Source organism: Capra hircus, chromosome 25, assembly GCF_001704415.2.
Source record: "Capra hircus breed San Clemente chromosome 25, ASM170441v1, whole genome shotgun sequence".
In the NCBI taxonomy this organism is placed as follows: Eukaryota; Metazoa; Chordata; class Mammalia; order Artiodactyla; family Bovidae; genus Capra; species Capra hircus.
In genome coordinates, this window is record NC_030832.1 from 3873679 (window position 1) to 3894035 (window position 20357).

At 55.8% G+C, this 20357-nt stretch overlaps 1 protein-coding gene across 2 annotated transcripts in view; it reads right to left on the reverse strand.

Annotated features, from left to right (window-relative positions):
* Positions 1 to 20357, reverse strand: part of PPL (periplakin) — a 47705-nt gene that overhangs the window by 7082 nt on the left and 20266 nt on the right. The window contains exons 2-17 of one of the 2 annotated variants that reach the window (XM_018040145.1): positions 17884 to 17983; positions 12281 to 12435; positions 11510 to 11630; positions 10824 to 10937; positions 10686 to 10727; positions 9241 to 9402; positions 9036 to 9143; positions 7219 to 7314; positions 5834 to 5956; positions 5590 to 5736; positions 4819 to 4970; positions 3762 to 3859; positions 3438 to 3595; positions 2242 to 2420; positions 2010 to 2148; positions 1090 to 1283 (exon numbers count right to left, since the gene is read on the reverse strand). In XM_018040145.1, coding sequence (XP_017895634.1) covers positions 1090 to 1283; positions 2010 to 2148; positions 2242 to 2420; positions 3438 to 3595; positions 3762 to 3859; positions 4819 to 4970; positions 5590 to 5736; positions 5834 to 5956; positions 7219 to 7314; positions 9036 to 9143; positions 9241 to 9402; positions 10686 to 10727; positions 10824 to 10937; positions 11510 to 11630; positions 12281 to 12435; positions 17884 to 17983 — 2088 coding nt within the window. Of the gene's footprint in view, positions 1 to 1089; positions 1284 to 2009; positions 2149 to 2241; positions 2421 to 3437; positions 3599 to 3761; positions 3860 to 4818; positions 4971 to 5589; positions 5737 to 5833; positions 5957 to 7218; positions 7315 to 9035; positions 9144 to 9240; positions 9403 to 10685; positions 10728 to 10823; positions 10938 to 11509; positions 11631 to 12280; positions 12436 to 17883; positions 17984 to 20357 lie in introns of both variants that reach the window. The other variant, XM_018040144.1, reaches the window with a different exon arrangement.

Consider the following 20357-nt stretch of genomic DNA (forward strand, 5'->3'; position numbering starts at 1 on the left):
CCACTGTGAATCCCAGGACCTAAATCACTCCCAGATCCAAGGAGAAATCACAAGGGAGGTGTGGAAATCTTTTGAACTCACTGAAAATAAAAACATCATTTGTGGGACAAAGCGAAAGCAGTACTTAGCAAGATGTACTTGAATGCTTAGATTAGGGAGAAAAAAAAAGCAGGCTCTCAGATCAGCAGTCTAAGCTTCTAATAAGAAAGAAAAAGAAAAGCCAACTGAACCAAATGTAAGTAGCTACAGTAGGAAATAATGATGAGCAGAATTCAGTGAATCAGGAAACAGGAAAATGGAAAGATCACTGCAGCCAAAGCTGTTTCATTGAAACAGTCAGTGAAGTGATCAACCCCAGACAGAATCATCAGGGGGAGAAAACAGAATAAACAAATACAACAAAAGAAGATACGATGTCAGGAATGAAAGCAAGGGCATTCCCTTCAAGGAGAAGAGAATATTATGGACCATTTCATGCCCAAAACTCAACAGCTTGACGAGGTGTACAATGTGTCCTTGAAAGACACAAACTTGTGAAGCTGCTCAAGCATCAGATGACCCAGATTGTCCAATATCTAATAAAAGAGGTTGCATTTGTAGCTAAAAACCTTCTTACAAAAAAAAAAAAAAATTGCAGGCCCAGATGGCTTCCGGGGTGAATTCTACCACACATTTAAGGAAGTAATACCCAGTCTTCACAGACCCTCTTTCAGAAAACAGAAGGGGAGGAAGGAGCACATCCTGACTGTTCAGGCCAGGAAAATACACGACGGGGAACTAGTAGGACACGCTGGGTGTTCCTACGTTTCCTACCAACCGTGGTTCGTACAGGGTGGCTTTGGAAGGACGCACAAGAAACTCATAGCAGGGCTGATCTTGGGGTAAACGGTTTGGTCATTACAACCCCTGTGGGTTTTTAAAATTTTGTATGTGTATTGCTTTTTCCAAAAAGCAGCAATTATTTGGAAAATAAACAGCGTTCAGCGCTGTCCACAGAAATCCTGCTTGGGTGCCTCAGGCAGACTAGCTAAGCCAAGGCCGCCGAGACCACCCTCCCCAACCCCCCAGCCTCGCCCCGCGGCCCCTGACCTGAGCTCCGCCTGCTGGCAGAGGCCGTCGAAGCGCTGGCACAGCTTGTGCACCTCGGCTTCCTGGCGCTCCAGGTCCGGGCAGTGCTCCTGGAAGCGGCTGGCCAGTGACCCCGAGCACTGCTTGGCGGCCTGCAGGTTCCGCTGCACCTCGCTGAGGAGGGCCTTCCGGGCCTGCAGCTCGGAGGCCATGGCCTGCGGGGTGGAGAGGCAGGTGGCAGGCGCCGTGGCCAAGGGCTCCAGGGCCCAGAGTGCTTGGGGCCGCCTGCTTAGAGGGGGTGGTGGGCCTGGCCCGGTCAGGGACCAGGGCTTTGCCTCTGAGTGGTCCTCAAACCTGAGGTCACTTCTACAATTTCTGTCTCGTGACAATGAACCCCACCCGGGAAAAATAGCTTCTAAAACCCTGAGGCGCACAGCACAGGCCGGTAACACTGTATGTGGACTGAAGGGCCCCCGGTGGAGGCTCTGCCCTCTGAGCCTGCTTCCTGGATTCCCAGTGAGGCTGTCACCAAAGGCAAGGGGTCTGTGAGGTGGTCCATGAATGAGGGGCCTCCCACGGGCTCACAGACGGGCTTAGAACAGCCCAGTGGCACCGTGAAGACGGCAGGTGCTGGGCGAGGAGCAGAGCTGCCTCTGCTCGGCTGACCTGCCCGGCGGGCATCTGGGCACAGGTGGCCAGGTCTGCTCCTTCAGAGAAACGGAGAGGGGGTGGCTACGCTGATACCTGATTTGCAGATACCAGCACCTGATTTCCGCAGGCCCCACAAACCCCTTATGTGGCTGGGATTCCAAACCTGGAGAGACCTGCTGTCCTGGGCCTTGGGCCCCTTGATTGTCCTGAGGTGGAGGGCGAATGGGAGCCCTTAGAGCCCACTCGCAGCTCAGCGAGGGGATCCCGGGGCCCAGAGTCCCCACACTCACCGCCAGCTCCTGCCTCCTGCTGTCTAGGGCCTGGCCACTCTCGGGCACTGTGTCCTCCTGGGCCAGCTGGGTCTCATACGTGGCCAGCATCTCCCGGCCCTGCTGCAGGCTCTTCTCCAGGCGGTTGGCGATGTCAACTCTAAGGACACGAGTCAGGAATTAGCTGCGGGGTGGAGGGTGGCCCGGCCCCTGACCACCCTGCCTGGCCTCACCGCTGCCCGCCTGCACCCACTTCTCCTGGGCGGCTTCCAGCAGCTGCACCAGGCGATCGTATCTGCGCTGGGTGTCCTCCACCCGCGTCCTCAGCAGGGCGGTGCTACTGCTGTCCGGGAGGGCCTGCACGAATGCCTCGCCCTCGGCCGTGCTGCGCGCCTTCTCGGGCTCGATCCGCAGCAGCTCGTTGGTGATGTTCTGTGGGGACCGGAGCCCTCATGTTGGCCACAGCCAGGGGCCCCTCTCCCCCAGGACACCCTCCCTGGGGTGGGGGCTGCCTGGGGGTCTGGGGCACCGGCCTAGGAGTCAGGGTCTGTAATGAACATCCCTGGGGGTTCTGATGCACTGGATGGGGACTCAGGACTGATGAAAACCAACAGGTAACACCAAGCACTTCAGGTTCCCAGTACTCCACGGGGATGGTGCTACTCATCTTTCGGGGGAACCCTGACGAGATGGGTACAACTCCATGCGGATTAGGAGTTTGCAGCCACACCCCCACCCATACCAGGCCTTGGCTCAGCCCCTCCCAGCCCTGGCACGAGCCCCGTTAAGGGCCACAGCACCGCTGTGAGTCCCATGCCTCCTCTGTGGGCCCGGGAAGGTTGCACCCATGACGGAGGGGGCCGAGGACCCCAGAAACTCTGTGTGTGTGTGTGTGTGTGTGTGAGTGTGTGTGTAGGAGGGTGTGTGTGTGTGTGGAGTGTGTGTGTGTGTGGAGGAGGGTGTGTGTGTGTGTGTGTAGGAGGGTGTGTGTGTGTAGGAGGGGCGTGTGTGTGTGTGAAGGAGGTGAGCTGTGGCCAACGTTCCTGTGCTCTATCCTCCCGAGACCCCCTGAGCGGGCAGCCAGCCCATTTTACTGAAGAAACTGAGGTCTGCAATCAGGGCAAGGGGGCTGGCTCTGTCGGCCCAGAGCCCCTGGGCCGCCGGGCACCCCGCCTCTCTCCCAGCTGGGTGCTGACCTGCTCAGGCTGCGGTCCTGCCGTCATCAGCTCTATCAAGAGCCCTTTCTCCTGAAGACATGTCTGGGGGGCACCAGACCTCTGGCACCTCTTCAGTTCTCAGCCTAGAACAGTGCCTCTCCCTGTGACTCATGGCTTCCCATGACACGTGGCAAGCGGACCCCATGGAGCACCCAGAGCCCCCATGGACATGAGACTGGGCAGGGCCCACGGGAAGCCCAGGGGGCCAGCCCGTGCCCCCAGCCCTGGGTACCTTGAGGTCCTTGGCCCGCTCGGCGCTGTCCTGCACAGCCCGGCCCTGCTCCAGCGGCGGCCGCAGGATGGCCGTGATGGCCTTCTCCTGCCGGTCCAGGTCACTGGCCACCTTGTCCAAGCCGGCCAGTAGCTGGCGGCCCTGCAGATCCGAGGCATCTGCTGGAGGGAGGTCAGAGTCAGGGGGCCGTGGGGGTCCTAGGGGGTGTTTAGGGGTCAGCTCAGCGTGTCCCCCCCACCCTGCTGTCCCATCTGCTACACAGACCCTGGATTTGGGCCCCCTCCCCGTCCCCCCAGAGCCGCAGGTAGTGGCCCTGGCACCCACCTCCAGTGCTCTCCGCCTTCAGCACCTCATGCCGCTGCTGGAGCGCCTTTCTGCTCCCAGCTGCCTTCTGCCGCAGGCTCTGGTACTGGCTGCCCAGGCTGTGACAGCGAAAAATGGGCTGGGGACCCCGAGGTGGCCCATACCCCCACCACCCACAGAAGCGGGGCCCTGGGCTCTGGCTCAACAGACAGCCCCGAGGAGTCAGGCAGCTCCTCAAAATGCTTTGAAATGTCAACATAACACATGCACACAGAGGATCTGCTGGAACACCGGTTTCTGTCTGCTCCCGGGTTCAGTGGGCCCCTTCCGCCTCTCCTTTCTTCCTCTGTCTCTTTTTCCTTCATAGCAAGTCTTGCGACCTACAGTGGTCTTGTTTGCTCATAACTTTTCCCCGCCATGATGCTTCCTCCAAGGGAGCAGTACATAGCACATGCTCAATACATATCTGCTGAACGAAGAAATGAAGGAGTTCCTGAATCACTCTTCAACACAGAGTTCTTTGGTGCCTGCTTTGCACCAGGTATGGAACAAGACCCTGAAAGTATACCAAATCTCAAGGAACCTCTGCCCAGTGGGATGGACACATAGACACAGAGCAGCCTCATGAGAGCAGCGCACGAGGTGGGAGAAGGTGCTTGGGAGCCAAGAGGCGGCAGCCTTTTGTCCTGGAGCCAGAGTGGAAGATGAGGGGAGGGGGCAATCAGGGACGGCTTCACAGAAGAGGTGGCCCCCGGGATGGGGTATTCAAGCCAAGAGGTCTGAGTCAACAGGGCGATGGGTTGGCGTGCAGGGAGAGGGAGTTACATGTGCCAAGGCCCCGGGGCACCTGCAGAGAGGCCCCTCTCTGCAACATACCCAGAGCCGGACGCTCACACACAAGTTGGCCAGGCCAACGGGATCTGCTGCTGTTCCACCTGAGCCTCCAAAGGGGGTGCACGTGTGGGACACAAGTGGCACCCTGAGGCTCAGCTGTGGTGCCCAGGGCTGTGAACGGGGCCTGGGAGCCCAGGGAGGTGCGGCCACACACCATACCAGCTCCTCCTCCTTTACCCCATACCTGTCAGCCAGAGCCAGGGCCTCGGGGTCGGTGGGAGGGATCATGAAGCAGACGGCCGGGGCAGTCAGCTCATTCCCCGCGCTGTCCGTGAGGTCCCAGCTCTCCCCGTTGTTCCTCTGCAGGGTGTAGCTGTAGCCCCGAGAGATCAGGCCCTGGTGGGGGACAGGCCAGTCAGGACACATGGAGAGACCTGTCACAGCTGGTGGCCGGGAGCCAGTCCCTGCCTAACTCTGGGACCTGGGGAGTCTTAGCTTGTCTCTCAGAAACTCCTCAAGAGGTTTCATCATGAAGATGAGAGGCTCTGCCAGCCTAAAACCCACCTGGACTTCCCTCTGGGGACCCCCACCCCATGCAGCCCCAGCCCAGGTAGTCTCCTCCCTTCATCCTCTGACTGCTCAGGGTGAACATGTGACTTAGGTCTGGCCAATGAGAGAATGGCACTCACAGCCACAGTGATTGGTTCAGGCTGAACACATGACTCAAGAGTGGGCCAATGAGAACCTTCCCTGAGACATCTGCTGGAATAACTGGTGCCTCTAAGCTGGTGGGACAGAAGGCCAGGTGGGACCATGTGGCAGGGGTGGGGGGGTGTGGGGGGTGGAGAGCGCTGGCAGAGAGTGACCCCAATGACAGAGATAAACACAGGCTCCTGAAAACGTCTGAGGTCCTGCCTCCAGCCCTGTCACCCCTTAGGCCTTTCAGTGACCTGAGAAGAGGCCGATCCGGGCCCAGTCTGCCTGGGGCACCTGGAACACCTGGGCAGGGGCTCACCTGGTCACCCTCAAAGTCACAGAGTGCCTCCACGGGGATGGGCTTGAGGGGCGTCTCCCGGCGGTACTTGAGGGGCACCACCTGCTGCCCTCGCTTCTGCAGCCCCCGCACCACATGCTCGTACTTGTCCAGAGCCTTCTCCTGGTCCTGGATGTGGAGGGGAGTGCCCGGGTGAGACCACGCAGCCCTCCCCAGGCAGCAGGCAGGGAGCCAGGGAAGGGCCTACTCGGCGGGCGTCACTCACGTCCAGCTCCCGCAGTAGCAGCTCAATCTGGTATCGGTCTTTGAAGTCAGGGCTGTATTTCTGGTTCAGGTCCGAGTCCACCTTGCGAAGCAGCTCCTGGGCATCCTTCATGTCTTTGTGGAACTAGAGGAGACCAGAGGGTCCCATCATGGACGGGAATCCACCAGGATGCCTGGGGCTCATCCTGGCTGTGACTTGAAGCCCACTCCCAGGTGGGGCTGGGCCTCCCACTTACCCTGAATCCACAGGCTTGGGGATGCCCCCAACCCTCCCCAGCCCAACTTCCTGGGGGGCTTCACAGGGAGAAACCGGGTCCCTTCTCACCAATCCATGCAACGCCACCTCTACGACACACTGTTTTCATGTCCATACACCAGTAACCTTAGGGTTCTCTTCTATTCCACTTCTGTCTTTGCTGGGAACACCCTGATTATTCTAAGTCTCAGTACATGGAAGACAAGCCTCCCCACTTGGTTCTGGGAAACTCTCGTGCCCGTTTTTCAGCCTATCAGCTCTGGAATCATTCACTGACAGCTGTCCCCTGGGCTGCAGCTGTGAACATGATTTTGGGATCCCTGGGAAGTCCACAGCCCGGCAGGACTGAGATACTACGACACCGAGTTAGTTATGTTAGCGTTGTCTGAGTTCAAACGTCCCCAGACTGCCTGCTCAGAAGAATCACGTGCAGCTGTCTTATTAAAAACACGTTCCAGTGGAAATACTGCAGTATCCATCAACACTGTGCATGGGGAACACACACGTGGTCTACGCATACAACGGAATCGATGGAATACTATTCAGTTGTGAAAAGCAATGCAGTTCTAGTTCACGATGAACCTTGAAAACATGCTCAGTGAAAGAGCCAAACACAAAAGGCCACAGATCATGTGAGTCCACCTCTATGCAATATCTAAAATAGGCAAATCCAAAGAGCCAGAAAGTAGAGCGGTGGTTATCAGGGGTTGGATTGGGGGAGGTGACTGTTTATTAGGTACAGAAGTTCTACTTGGGGTGGCGAACACATTTTGGAAAGACAGTGGCAATGGCTGCACAACACTGTGAATATAATCACTGCATTGGGTTGTACACTTAAAAATGCCCAAACTGGCAAACTTCATATAATATATATACCAAAATGAAAACCCCACACACCTATTCCTGCACCTGTGCTCTCTTAGTGAGTTAAGACTCCCCAGTCCCAGCCCCCTGGGAAGGCAGACAAGGGCCCGGCAATCTTAGGGCACATGCGTGTCCACCATGAGAACCACAGACACTGGGCAGCGTGGGAAGGCAGCTCCGAAAGGCTCCTGAGGAAGCGGTGCTGAGCGCACAAGGGAGCCAAGGGGGCGCTGGGTGCCCCCCCATGGGGCCCAGGTGGCAGGCACCTGGTGGTAGTCCTCCATGTACTTCAGGTGGCTCTCCTCGCAGATGAGCAGGTTCAGGTATCCCTTCCAATCTGCGTGGACGGCCTCCATGTGAGCCTGCCAGGAGAAAGGGGGCACACTGCTGCTGGTCGGGCATCTGGGACAGGGCTTCCCAGGTGGCGCTGGCGATAGAGAACCTGCCTGCCATTGCAGCAGATGTAAGAGAGGCGGGTTCGATCCCTGGGTCGGGAAGATCCCCTTGAGGAGAACAAGGAAATCCATTCCAGTATTCTTGCCTGGAGAATCCCACGGACAGAGGAGCCTGGCGGGCTACGGCCCACAGGGCAGCAAGCAGAGATGGACTGTCGGACATGACCGAAGCGACTTAGCACACACACACGCAGGTGTCTGGGACACCAGGGGAGGGATGGCAGGATTCCAGACCAGAAAAGGGTAGCGGAGAGGGGCACCTGGCTTCTACATGGGTGGGACTCCCAGCCAGTTCCTGCCAGGAGTGGGAGGAGGAGAGAGGAGAATGTATTGAGGAGTCAAGCAGGGCTGCCATGTTTGGGTGCACAGGTTGTGCACTGCACAAGGGACAAGTAGGGGCTATGTCTGCCCAAAGTGGTGCTTTAAAAAATAATCTTACAAGGTACTCCCCAGACTCATGTCCACCAGAACTCAAAATGTGGCTTTATTTGGAATAGGATTTTTGCGGATATAATCAGTTAAGAATATCAAGATGAAATCCTAGATTCAGGGTGTCCTTATAAGAAGAGGAGAGGACACACAGGTGAGAAGGCCATGTAAAGACACAGAGGTGGATATAGGAGGTGTCTGTCTAGTCAAGGCTATGGTTTTTCCAGTGGTCATGTATGGATGTGAGAGTTGGACTGTGAAGAAAGCTGAGACCCGAAGAATTGATGTTTTTGAACTGTGGTGTTGGAGAAGACTCTTGACAGTCCCTTGGACTGCAAGGAGATCCAACCAGTCCATTCTAAAGGAGATCAGTCCTGGGTGTTCTTTGGAAGGAATGATGCGAAAGCTGAAACTCCAGTACTTTGGCCACCTCATGCGAAGAGTTGACTCATTGGAAAAGACTCTGATGCTGGGAGGGATTGGGGGCAGGAGGAGAAGGGGACGACAGAGGATGAGATGGCTGGATGGTATCACCGACTCGATGGACGTGAGTCTGAGTGAACTCCAGGAGTTGGTGGTGGACAGGGAGGCCTGGCGTGCTGCGATTCACGGGGTCAGACACGACTGAGTGACTGAACTGAACTGAACTGCAGGAAAGCCAAGAATTGCCAGCAGTCACCAGAGTCAAGGAAAGAGACAAGAAAGGATTCTTCCCTCGAGCCCTCAGAGGAAACAAGCCTGCCAACACCTTGATTCTGAATTTCTGGCCTCCAGAACTATGAGAGAATAACCTTCCATTGTTTAAAGCCTCCAAGTTGGTGGTCATTTGTTACAACAACAACAGGAAACTAATACAGGCACCACATGGGCTTCAGAAGTCTAGGGACCGAGGGCTAGGGCATCGAGAGAGAAGGCAGGGCCAGACAGAGGAAAAGTGAAAGTGAAAGTGAAGTTGTTCAGTCGTGTCTGACTCTTTGTGACCCCATGGACTGTAGCCTACCAGGCTCCTCCATCCATGGGATTCTCCAGGCAAGAGTCCTGGAGTGGGTTGCCAGACAGAGGAAAGGGAGACAGCAAAGTGGAGAGACAGACAGACACTGGACATAGGACCCTGGGGCCTGCCTGAGTGCAGGGAGCCCAGACCAGAGGTCACCTGGAGGTCAGCCTGAAGCAAGTGTTCCTCCCTGGGGCTCACGCACCTCAATGGAGTTTCTCCCGGGGTGCTCGGCGGCGAGCAGCTGGTCACCCTCGCTGTGCAGCTTGTTAATTCTCTCCTCTTTGGCCTCCAGGTTCCGGTGGATGAAATTCTGCAGTGAGGGCAGTGGAGGGGCTCAGTGCCCAGGCGGGCAGCCCCAAGCTCCTTCCGAGGCCCCCCGCCCCGCACCCCCAGAGCAGAGCACCCACCTCGTACTGGCGCCGGCGGCTGGGGTAGTTGAGGTTGCGGTCACTCCAGTCATACTGTATGCGGCCCTGGGCCTGCTGGTCCAGCCAGTACAGCTCGTTGGTGCAGCGCTGCATGTAGTCCTGCAGCGAGCTCAGGTGCCGCTGCCGCGCCTGCGATGCCGCCTGTAGGCAGGCAAGGACAGGGCTGCAGCCTCGCCGGCAAGGGACTCCCTCCACACCTCCTGCCCCGCTGGACTCCCTTGGATAAGTCATCTGACCCTCCCACTTCATATAATATATATACCAAAATGAAAACCCCACACACCTATTCCTTCATCCCAAACCCCTTCATTCATTCAGCAAACGTTTATTGTGCATCTAGTAAGTGCTGGGCTAATGCAGGAGACAAGAGACTCGGGTTCCATCCCTGGGCTGGGAAGATCCCCTGGAGGAGGGCATGGCAACCCACTCCAGTGTTCTTGCCTGGAGAATCCCATGGACAGAGGAACCTGGAGGGCTACAGCCCATAGGGTCACAAAGAGTCAGACACGACTGAAGCAACTTGGCATGTATGCAAGTGCTGGGCATGGCTCCAGGCCCTGCGATATAGCAGTGAGCGAAACAGACAAAACCCTCACAGAACAGACATGCTTGTGGAGCCTCAGTTTACTCATCTGCAAAATGGGAATAACAGCACAGATCTCATAGGGCACCAAGCCTGGCATACAGTTGGTGCTCCATAAACGTCAGCAGCTATGCTTCCGCTTTTGTCTTTAACATGTCATGGTGCCAGCTACCACAGGGCAGTGGGGAGGGGGTGTCTGCATTCCACTCTGCAAATGAGATCAGCAGTGAACATGTACGGGGGAGCCGACCATGTCCCATGACTGCGCAAAGGACTTCTCCAACATCAACTCAGGCAACCCTGAAGGCTTCCTGTAAGCCAAGGAGTGGAAGTGACTCCATTTTACAGATGAGGAGACTGAGGTTCCCTGAGGCTCAGCAGCTCATGCTCGAGGTCTCCCCACCTAAAGGGGTGGAGGCGGCCCAGCTCCAGAGCCTCCTGCCATGGGCTACACTGTCACCGTCCCTGCATTCTCATGTCTGAGGTGTCTGTAACATCCACAGCAAGAAAGCATTTATGCATCCTGTGCAGTTACAAAGAAGGTTTTAAAAACAGAAATAGAGAACTTTGGCTTATTAAGCGCCTTGCACTGTACTTGGCACACAGTGGGTGCTCAAGAAAGAATTAAGAAGCAAACAGTAGGATAAACTGTATCCACAGGGTCTCTTGGGGTTTTCTGTGAGCAAAGGGCAATCAGGGGTGCCTCTCGGGCAGGGGCTCGGGATACTGCTTCTCCCCCCTTCATCCCCTTACATCCTGCTTGAAGTGTTAACCGCACACACGTCTCCGCCCACAGCCTGGCTTCCTGTCCCCTCCCATCCCAGTCCTGGGGGCGTCTCACCAGCAGTTTCTGGTACTTGGCCTGGAGTTCACCGTTCTGCTCCTGAGGATCAGGCCGAGGACACGGGTTAGGGTGGGGGGTGCAGGCAGGAGCCCCTCCTCCCCGGGGTCCCTTCTACCCCTCCCCCCAGGCACACACCTTGGCGAGGTGGGGCCCGATGGCCTTGACCTCATTGTGAAAGATGTTGTGTTGCTCCACCTGGTGGTCCACCAGCGGCAGTTCCGTCCCGAAGCTCTGGCTGCTCAGCGTGTCCTGGCCAGGGAGGCGGGGGCACGACACACACGGGCATGGGCCAGGGGGCCCCAGGACTCGCAGGCCACTCAGTACCCATGCCCGGGGAACCTTAGCTCTCCTCACAGCACCAGCTGAGGAGGCAGTTAAGTAGCCCCGGAGGGATGAGGGAAGAGGTTGTCACCCCTGATCTCATTTAACCTCGCTACAACCTCAGAGGCCCTTGCGGTTGCTGCTTCCATTTCACAGATGGGAAAACAGGCTCGGCTTGGGGAGTCACTCGCTCAGGATCACACCAGTGGCCGGGCTTCTCCGGGGTGGAGATGGGCTGGCGAGGGCAGAGGAAGACCAGCGGCCGGCCAGAAATCTGGCTGCTGCCCCCAGCCGACCAGGACCCCAACGATCCTGGGAGGCTCCCAACCTCCACCACATCTGCTGACCCTGGGCTAGGCACTGCACCTCTCTGAGCCTTGAGCTCAGAGACTACACAGACATCAGGAAATAACCGGGAACAGCAGGGCTCCAGTGCCCATGCAGTGGAGGGGGGCTCCTGGCCTTACATGGCCCCACCCCGGCCGAAGCCCGGGCCGTACCAGCTTTTCCTCCACCAGCGCCTCCCAGTTGACCTGCGGGTCCACCTCTTTCGCCACCAGGCTGTAGATCTGCTTGTGTTTCCCGCGGAGGTTGGTCACACGCTCCTTCAGCTGACGGATGCTGAGCGGGGAGGGGAGAGACCGCCCTGGTTAGCGGGACTGGGGGACAGGCGTAGTGCTTCTGCCCCGAGGGGGGCTCCCACCCCAGGCCCCAGTCTCAGCTTTCTGCTCAGTGGCCTGGAAGGTCAGGGTCACGGTGGCCTTGAGTCCACCCTGGCCTGCTCCTGCCCACTCGCTTTTATCCTGCCTTCCCCCACCAACGTTTCCCCAGGGCCCGCTATGTGCCTGGAATCATAGAGGTTTTTGGAACAAACAGGCCAGTCTGTAGCTCCTGGAGCCCACTGTCCACCCGGCAGGGCCCAGGGCTGGGCTGGGACAGAAACAGTGCTCTGTCCATGTCTGAGCTGAGGCAAGAGCCAGGAGCTCAGAAAGCCAGCTGGGCATCAGGCAGGGGACAGTGCACTCACAAGCCTGGAGGTCGGGGGCTGTGGTCACACTGTGACCAGGACAGGAGACCTGAGTACTCCAAGCCTCAATTTCCCTAGCTGTGAAATGGGTTGTTGGAAGGATCACATGGAGTGTTCAACTAGGGCTGGCCCCACCATCAGCCTTCCACAAACCCCGACTTGGGTCCCTGCACACTGAGCGGCTACAGCCCCCCTGCCCTGACCCAGAGCGGCTCCCTCAGGACCGGAAGCGGAGGGGACCTACTCCTCGGCGATCATGTCCCCCTGGGGGTGCTTCATGTGCTTGGCGATGGCCGCGTCCGCCTCCAGCATGTAGAGCAGCTTCTCCGAGTCCGACACCTTCTGCAAGGCCACATCCCGGTGCTCGGGCTGCCGGCCCTCCTGCAGCCGGGCCAGGTCCTGCGGGAGGCACGAGAAAGGGGTGGGGAAGACAGAGGGCAGGGACTCAGGGGGCACAGCTAGGATTGGGGGGCTCCCCTGGCCCTGCCCAGCCCCTGCTCTGAGGGAGCAGGCTCGGGACACGGCTGTGCACAGGGAGGCATGGCCCATCCAGCCCAGGAAGGAGGGCAGCGTGTGTGTGCACTCAGCCGTGTCCGACTCTGCAGCCCCGTGGACTGTAGCCCGCCAGGCTCCTCTGCCCGTGAGATTTTCCAGGCCAGAACACCGGAGGGGGTTGCCGCTTCCTCCTCCAGGGGATCTTCCCGACCCAGGCATAGAACCTGCGGCGCTTGCATCTCTTGCGCTGGCAGGCGGATTCTTTACCACTGTGCCACCAAGGGGGGAGGGAGACCCCCGGAAAGGCCGGTCAACAAATAAACCTCAGGAACCCCCTAGCAGTCCAGTGGTTAGGACCCCACATTGCCACTGCAGGGGGAGATGGGTTCGCTCCCTGTTCGGGGAACAAAGATGACAAAGTTTGAACAGGTCGGCGTTTACCAAGGAAGCCCAGCAGGGGTGGAACGTGGGGACCTGCTTGAGCTCGGGCTCTGGGATTCAAGGAGGCCCCTGAGGCAGTGACGCAGGCTAAGAATGAAGGAAGAGGGGGAAGAGAGCTGGAGGCAGAGGGAGTGGCCTGTGTGCAGGTCCTGTGGCAGGAAATGATGGCTGGAAGGACGGTCAGGGGAAGAAGCTGGGGGTGGGACAGGGCACGGTGCCACCCATCCTTAAAGGTGACTCCTCCAGGGGCTCCTCAGGGGAGAGGGTCCAAGCTAGGGGCACGGTCAGGTGTTATGACAAGGCCCAGGAGAGAGCTGAGGGTGGCCTGTACTGGGGTGTTGCCAGTGAAACGGCGAGAATAAACAGAGTGGGTGGACGTCTGGAAGGTACAATTGCTCAGTCGATGATGAGTCCAGTTGTTGCTGTTCAGCCGCTAAGTCATGTCTGACTCTTTGCAATCCCATGGACTGCAGCATGCCAGGCTTCCCCGTCCTTGACTATCTTCTGGAGTCTGCTCATGTCCATTGAGTAAGTGATGTTATCTAACCATCTCATCCTCGGCCACCCCCTTCTCCTTTTGCCCTCAATCTTTCCCAGCATCAGGGTCTTTTCCAAAGAGCTGGCTCTTTTCATCAGATGGCCAAAGGATTGGAGCTTCAGCATCAACCTTTCCACGAATATTCAGGGTTGATGAGTCCAGGGTCTCTGATAATTTAGGGAAGAATGATGAACTGGCAGAGGGAACAGCAGGTTAAACACAGCCTGTTAATCCACTTAGTGGACTTTCATGGAGCGAGATGGGCTCTGAGCCAGGCCTGTTGCGGCGGAGCGGAGGGGGGACGAGTCAGAGACTGGACTGAGCACAGGCGGGGCGGGGGGGTCACATAAGGGACCTCGTAGGCCCGTTTGCTACCCCCAGCTGGGGGTCAGTGTCCCCATCTCTGCAATGGCAGTAAGAGAAACCCACGTTTCAGCAGAGGCAGCCAAGGGACCAGGGAATTGTCCCTCAGCCGCCTGAAGATGGGAGTACAGATGGGGACGAGCTCAAAACCAGCAAGTGAGAGGAGCCAGGCACTGAAGGCCACGCCCCTTGGGACTGCCCCAAGTCAGCGGATCCACAAAAGAGGCCAGATGGGAGCAGGAATCCGCAGTCAATGGACCTAGGGGAGCTTATAAAGGGATTACAGGTTTGGAAACTGACCTGTGGAAATGGCTGCACCCCTCGGTGACGTTACTAAAAAACTCACTGCACTGTGTGCTCGAAGAGGGTGCATTTTCTGATCTGTAAAACCCGCCTCAATAAAGCTGTTAAAAAAAAGAAAAAGCACAAAAGGGAGGAACGGAAAAAGGAAAAAGAAGTGAACGGAGGTGGTATGGTGCCTGGTATAGTGTAAAATGACTCAGCTCTCTCTTGGAGGAAGAGAGGGTATCCAGCCCACATTCCAGGTCTTTCCTGGGCCAACTCTGGGAGGGCTGGGCAGCGAGGGGTGGGGGCAGCTCCCTAAGGGGCTTTGGGGGTGAGACCCATGTGGCAGAAGGCCAAAGTCGCTGGACCATTGCCCCACTGCAGGTAGGTCTGGCTGGTTAAAAAGTTACAACATCATGGTTCTTGGCTTGGGTGGAATGTTATCGGTTCCATCATCACCAGTTGATCCGAAGCTCTGCTGGGCAATTACCATGTCAAAGATTAATTTTGCAAAAGGAGGAAGTAAATTAATCATCTCCTAATTCCCACAGGTGCAGGGACTCCGTGGGAATGCAAAACGTATCCAGCCAAAATGAGAGAGAATATCCAGCCAAAAGATGCCACGCGGGAGTTCAAGAGTCCACAGTCGGGCAAGACTGATCAATGAGGACAGGTCAGCGCTGTGGTTACCTCGGGGGTGGGGGGTGACATTGATTGGAAAGGTCCCCCAGGACCTTTCGGGAAACATCCTTTGACTTGACCTGAGTAAAGGTTCCATGGGTACCAATTGACGCGAAAACTCACAAGCGTGAAATCTTAAAATTTGGACACTTACCACAGACAAGTTTTTTTAAGTACACAAAAAAAGTCATAGGGACTGACATATCCTGTAAATTTTGCCCACACTAACGGACAGATAATCAATAAAGCAAATCCCGGAGATGGTTACTGGTAGGATCTGTGTGGTGAGGTTACAGGTGTTCTCCAATCCTTCCGGCTTTTCTGGCATTTAAAAATTGGGATAGGTACAAAAAGAATCCTGGAGTGGGTTGCCATGTCCTTCTCCAGGGGATCTTCCCAGTCCAGGGGTCAAACCAGGGCTTCCCGCATTGCAGGCAGAGTCTTTACTGTGTGAGCCACCAGGGCAGCCCCAGGAATACTAGACAGGGCTGGCATTCCCTTCTCCAGGGGATCTTCCAGAGCCAGGGATTGAAGTGGGGTTTCCTGCATTGTGGGCAGATTCTTTACCATCTGAGCCACCAGGGAAAGCACAGCAGCACACATGGCCACACACTGTGTGACTCTGCTTCTATGGAATACCCAGAATGTGTATGTTCAGAGAGACAGAAGGCAGAGGGGCGGTTGCTGGGCAGACGGGAGCTCCCTTTGGGAGGATGAAAGCAACTTGGGACCAGAAAGACGCGGCCATCGCACATCATAAGCCTATGAAATGCCATGAAATTCTATACTTTAAATGCTTCACTTTATCTATGTGAACCTCACTTCCATTTTAAAAAAAAAGGAAAATTAAAGAGAACGTTTGGGTTCTCTTTTAATAAAATTAATTTCAACTTATAAACGAAGATATATATATTTATAAATAAATTGTTTTAAATTATTATTTATAAAACATTGAATAAATAAAATGAATAATGATGTTTTCTTCTGAAAGAAGGAAAAGACAAAAAGATTAGCCCATGCTGTCTTCAAAATCTGGTTTAAGTTTGTTCATTTGAATTAAAACAAAGAAAACATGCAAAATTATCTTCCAAACACATCCTTGCTACTTTGAGTCATGACTCTAAGCAGATACCATGAGACGAGCGCTGGGGTCTGTTCCCTCACACTCTCACAAGGCCAGAAAAGGTCAGAGAGACACCGGATGTGAGGGGATGGTCTTCCTCTCTGCTGGTGGAACCATCTTAATTTGCTTCTTTATACTTGTTTATCGGCCCCAAAATGTTCGTAGCGGACACATATTACTTTTATTAGGAGGAAAAAAGGACACGCCCCAAAAAGCTGCTTTCATTTAGGAAAGCGCACACGCCAGCGTGGCAGTCACGAGAGTGGGGAGGAAAAGAAATTGCCAGAGGGACCGGGTACCAGGGCCAGGGCATGGCCAGAGGGAGGGATGCTGGCAGGGCGGCTGAGGCCAGAAAGAAAGATGGGGGGTGGAGGCGGGGAGAGGGGAAGGGAGGTCCTGGGGGAGGGAGACCCTAGCGGGGAGCAGAGCACCCTCTCGTCCAATCTGCCCCCTTCCCGAGCTCCCCCCGCCCCCTACTTCTCACCCAAAGAGTGTCATTCCCCCCACCCACCCGTGTCCCTCAGGGGAGTGGACACCTGGGCGGTCAGCGGAGAGGCAGCATGTCTGGGCCTGGGGCCAGCTGTGGGGCCAGCCAGCCTCATGACTTGTCCACCCTCAACTCCCCTGAGCTCCTAAGGAACTGCCTCTTAGTCATGCCTGGAATGTGGATGAAATACAGACGCCTGTTTAAATTCAAATTTCAGGTAAACAATGGATAATTTGTAATATAAGTATATCCCAAGTGGTGTGTGGGAGACACTTCCACCCACAAAAATGTGCATCCTAAACTTCAAATGGAACTGGATATCCTGTATTTTCATTTGCTAAATCTGGCAACACCCACTCTGGGGGTGGGGGAATGGCTCTGAGGTCAGCTCTGTCACTGACAAAGTCCATCCTGGCCCTCTCTAGCCACAAAGAAGGTACGAACTCAACCACTCTGGGCTGGTGGGGAGGGATTTGAAGAGGAGACGGCCAGCTTAGCAGCTCAGAGGTGTGAGCACAGCTGCAGGGCTGCCCAGCCCATGGAGCAGGATCCCTAGGAGAACCTTTGGGCTCGGGCTGGTTGTTATCCCCATTTTACAGTCCCAGAAACTGAGGCACGGAGGGGGGAAATTATTTGGCCCGCCTGTGTCTGAGCAGTGGCGGTGGTAGGGAAGTGAGGATGATGATGCTGCTAATCACAGGGAGCCCTGCACGGCACCCGCATACGTGCCTTGCACTCAGTCGTGCCTGACTCTGTGCGGCCCCGTGGACGGCAGCCCGCCAGGCCCCTCTGTCCATGGGATCCTCCAAGCAAGAATACTGGAGTGGGTTGCCATTTCCTTCTCCAGGGCATCTTCTGGACCCAGGGATTGAACCTGGGTCTTTAAGGTCTATCTGCACTGGCAGGAGGGTTCTTTAACCACTAGCGCCACCTGCATAATCTCGTCAAATCCCTCCAGCAGCCCAGGAGACGGGTGGTGGTTTCCCCCCTTCCGGTGCACAGGGAGGTAAGGTGACTTGCTCAAGGTCACACAGTAAGTGGCAAAACCAAGGTCCTAGCCAAGGCCTGGCTCCTGAGACTGTGGTTCTGCTCCAGACAGGGCCCATGGCTGCAGGAACTCGGTATCCGGGGTGGAGGAGCTGGTATTAACAGCACTAAGGAGGCTCCTCTTCAATGTGTCTCCACCTGGGCACTCTGACATTTGAGGCTGAATCATTCTGTGCTCTGTAGGCTACAGAGCAGCATCTCTGGCCTCCATCGCTAGATACCCGACCCTGCACTCCCCAGGGTGCGGTGGCTAAAAATGTCTCCAGACGTGACCACACATCCCCCAGGAGCAGAATCATGCCCAGGTGAGAACCTCGGGGTCATCTAAGCCCTGGGTCCCCAGGGGGCTGGCATCTCGGGGGCACCGGGTGGGAGGCGGGCACTCACGCTCTGCATCTTGGCCTCCGTGTCCACGATGTTCCTCTCCACCTGGTCAGCATTCTTCTGCAGCTGCTCGATGAGCTCCGACAGCTCCTTGTTAGAGACGCTGCAGGTGGAGAGAGGGGAGGTGAGCCGGCCGCGGTGGGGGGGTGCCGGAGGGCAGGGGCGGGGTCCTGCCAGCACCCCAGCCTCCCAGGCCATCCCCAGCCCCGGGCTCAGAGTGGAAGCTGCCCAGTGAGCCTCGAATGGAGCTTGGCTGTCCCCCAGGGCGATATCACTAAAGGCACAGAGCGAGGCGGCGCCTTTCCGGGAATCAGCCTCTGCTCTGGCCATCACCCCAGTGCTTCTATTTGCCACGTTGGCAGAGCATGCTTACTCTGTTCTCCCACTTTTTTTTTATTGAGATATAACTCACATGTCATAGAATTCACCCTTTAAAAGTGTGCTAATTCTGGGAATTCCCTGGCGGTCCAGTGGTTAAGACCACACGCTCCCAATGCAGGGGGCCCGGCTTCGATCCCTGGTCAGGGAACGAGATCCCACGTGCTGCAACTTAGAGTTCCCATCCCGCATGTCGTGGCTAATTATTTAAAAAATAATTCAGGGGTTTTAGTGTATTCACAGGGTTGTATAACCATCATTGCTATGTAATCTCAGAATATGTTCATCACCCCCAAATAGAAACCCCACCCCCTTTAGCAACTCACTCCTCACCATTCCACCCCATGGCCCCTAGCGACCACAGATCCACTTTCTGTCTTTATGGATTTGCCTACTCTGTGCAACATGGGGCCTTCTGTGTCTAACTTCTTTCACTTAACAATATTTTGAGGGTCATCTGTGTTGTAGCTAGTGTGTGACAGTGCTTCATTCCTGTTTATGGCTGCATAATATCCCACAGCCTGGCTATGCCACATTTTATTTATCTGGTTATCCACTGATGGGACACTTGGGCTGTTTCCACCTTTTGGCCATGATGGCTCAGACTACTCCGAACACTCGGGTACAAGTTTTTGTGTCAGCAGTCTTATTATTAAATACCTGATACTTTTCTTTCAATCTACTCATTCTTTATATTTAAATAAATTTTCTAAAAAAGAGGACTTGCTTCCCCATTGTAAACAGAAAACCAAAAGCCTTTGCCATAAAGAGGTAATAGCCAAAATAAATTCCACAGAAATAAGAGGATGGCATTAAGTTCTAGCTGGGCACCTGGCCGCCTGCACACGTTGAAACTGAGCCCTGACCTCTCCTGCTTAAAGGCAGAGCTTGGCATGCACGCCCCACAGCCAAGCTAGAGCTCTGCTGGCACCAAGCTGAGACCTCCTGAGAGTTCTCAGAGTGTCTGGGAGAGATTTGAAATCGGAAAGGCTTTCTCATTCGGTGTTTCTGTCTTCTCTCTGGCTGCATCTGTCTGCCCTGCAAAATCTCACTACAGCCCACCCTGGCAAGCACTACTGGGGGAGAGGAGGAGACCTTGGTTTTGGACTCAGATGTGCACTGGGGCTGTGTGACTTGGCCAAGCTGCTGTCCCTCTCTGTGCCTCTGCTTCCCGCTATTAGATGGGCCTTTCCCAGCTGGGTGTTAGGAATGGGAGTGAGGCTAGGCAGGCAAAGAGCTGGGCGCCCCGTAAGTCTCACGAAGGTTCATGATTATACTTAAGGAGCCTTAATGATCATTGTCCAGCTCCTTGTTTTCTCTAAACAAAGGAGGAAACAAAGACCAGAAAGGGAAAGCAACTTGGTCATCGTCACACAGCTACCCAGCAGCGGTTGAGATTGGTACTTAGTCCTCCAATCTCCACCAAAGACTTCATATACTGACTCCAAAGATTGAGGGCAGGAGGAGAAGGGGACAGAAAGGATGAGATGGTTGGATGGCATCACCAACTCAGTGGACATGAGTTTAAGCAAACTCTGGGAGATGGTGAAGGACAGGGAAGTCTGGCGTGCTGCAGTCCATGGGGCTGCAAAGAGTCAGACACGACTTAGCGACTGAACAATGGCAGGGTCTGAGACTCAACACTGCAGACGCTACTGATGCTGCGGGGGAAGCCGGAGTGGTGGAAGGAACAGGAACACGAACAGAAGCTGCAAGACTGTCCGGCTCAGGCCCAAACCTTGCCTGGAGGCCTGCTCTGTGCCAGGTCTGGATACACAGGTGCTAGGAGGGGAGAGGGCTAGGGTCTTGGCGAACGAGACCCAGGCCACACCCTCTGCAAAGAAAACCAAGGAAGCAGCCTTTCCCCAAGTGGGGCCTCAGGAACCCTAGTCCTGTAATTGCTCCTGGAATGAAAGCTTTGTCACTCAGGGCGGTTAGGAAAACCCGACCCCTCAATAAGTCAGTAAAGGCTCTGAGAAGTCCTGTGGTGGAGAAAGCTGGTATTCAGTGGAGCACCCAGGAAGGCTCAGAGGAGGCGACCGTGCAGGGAGGCTCTGGGTAAGGTGGGGTGAGGCTGCTGGGCCATGGGCCGACTCCCA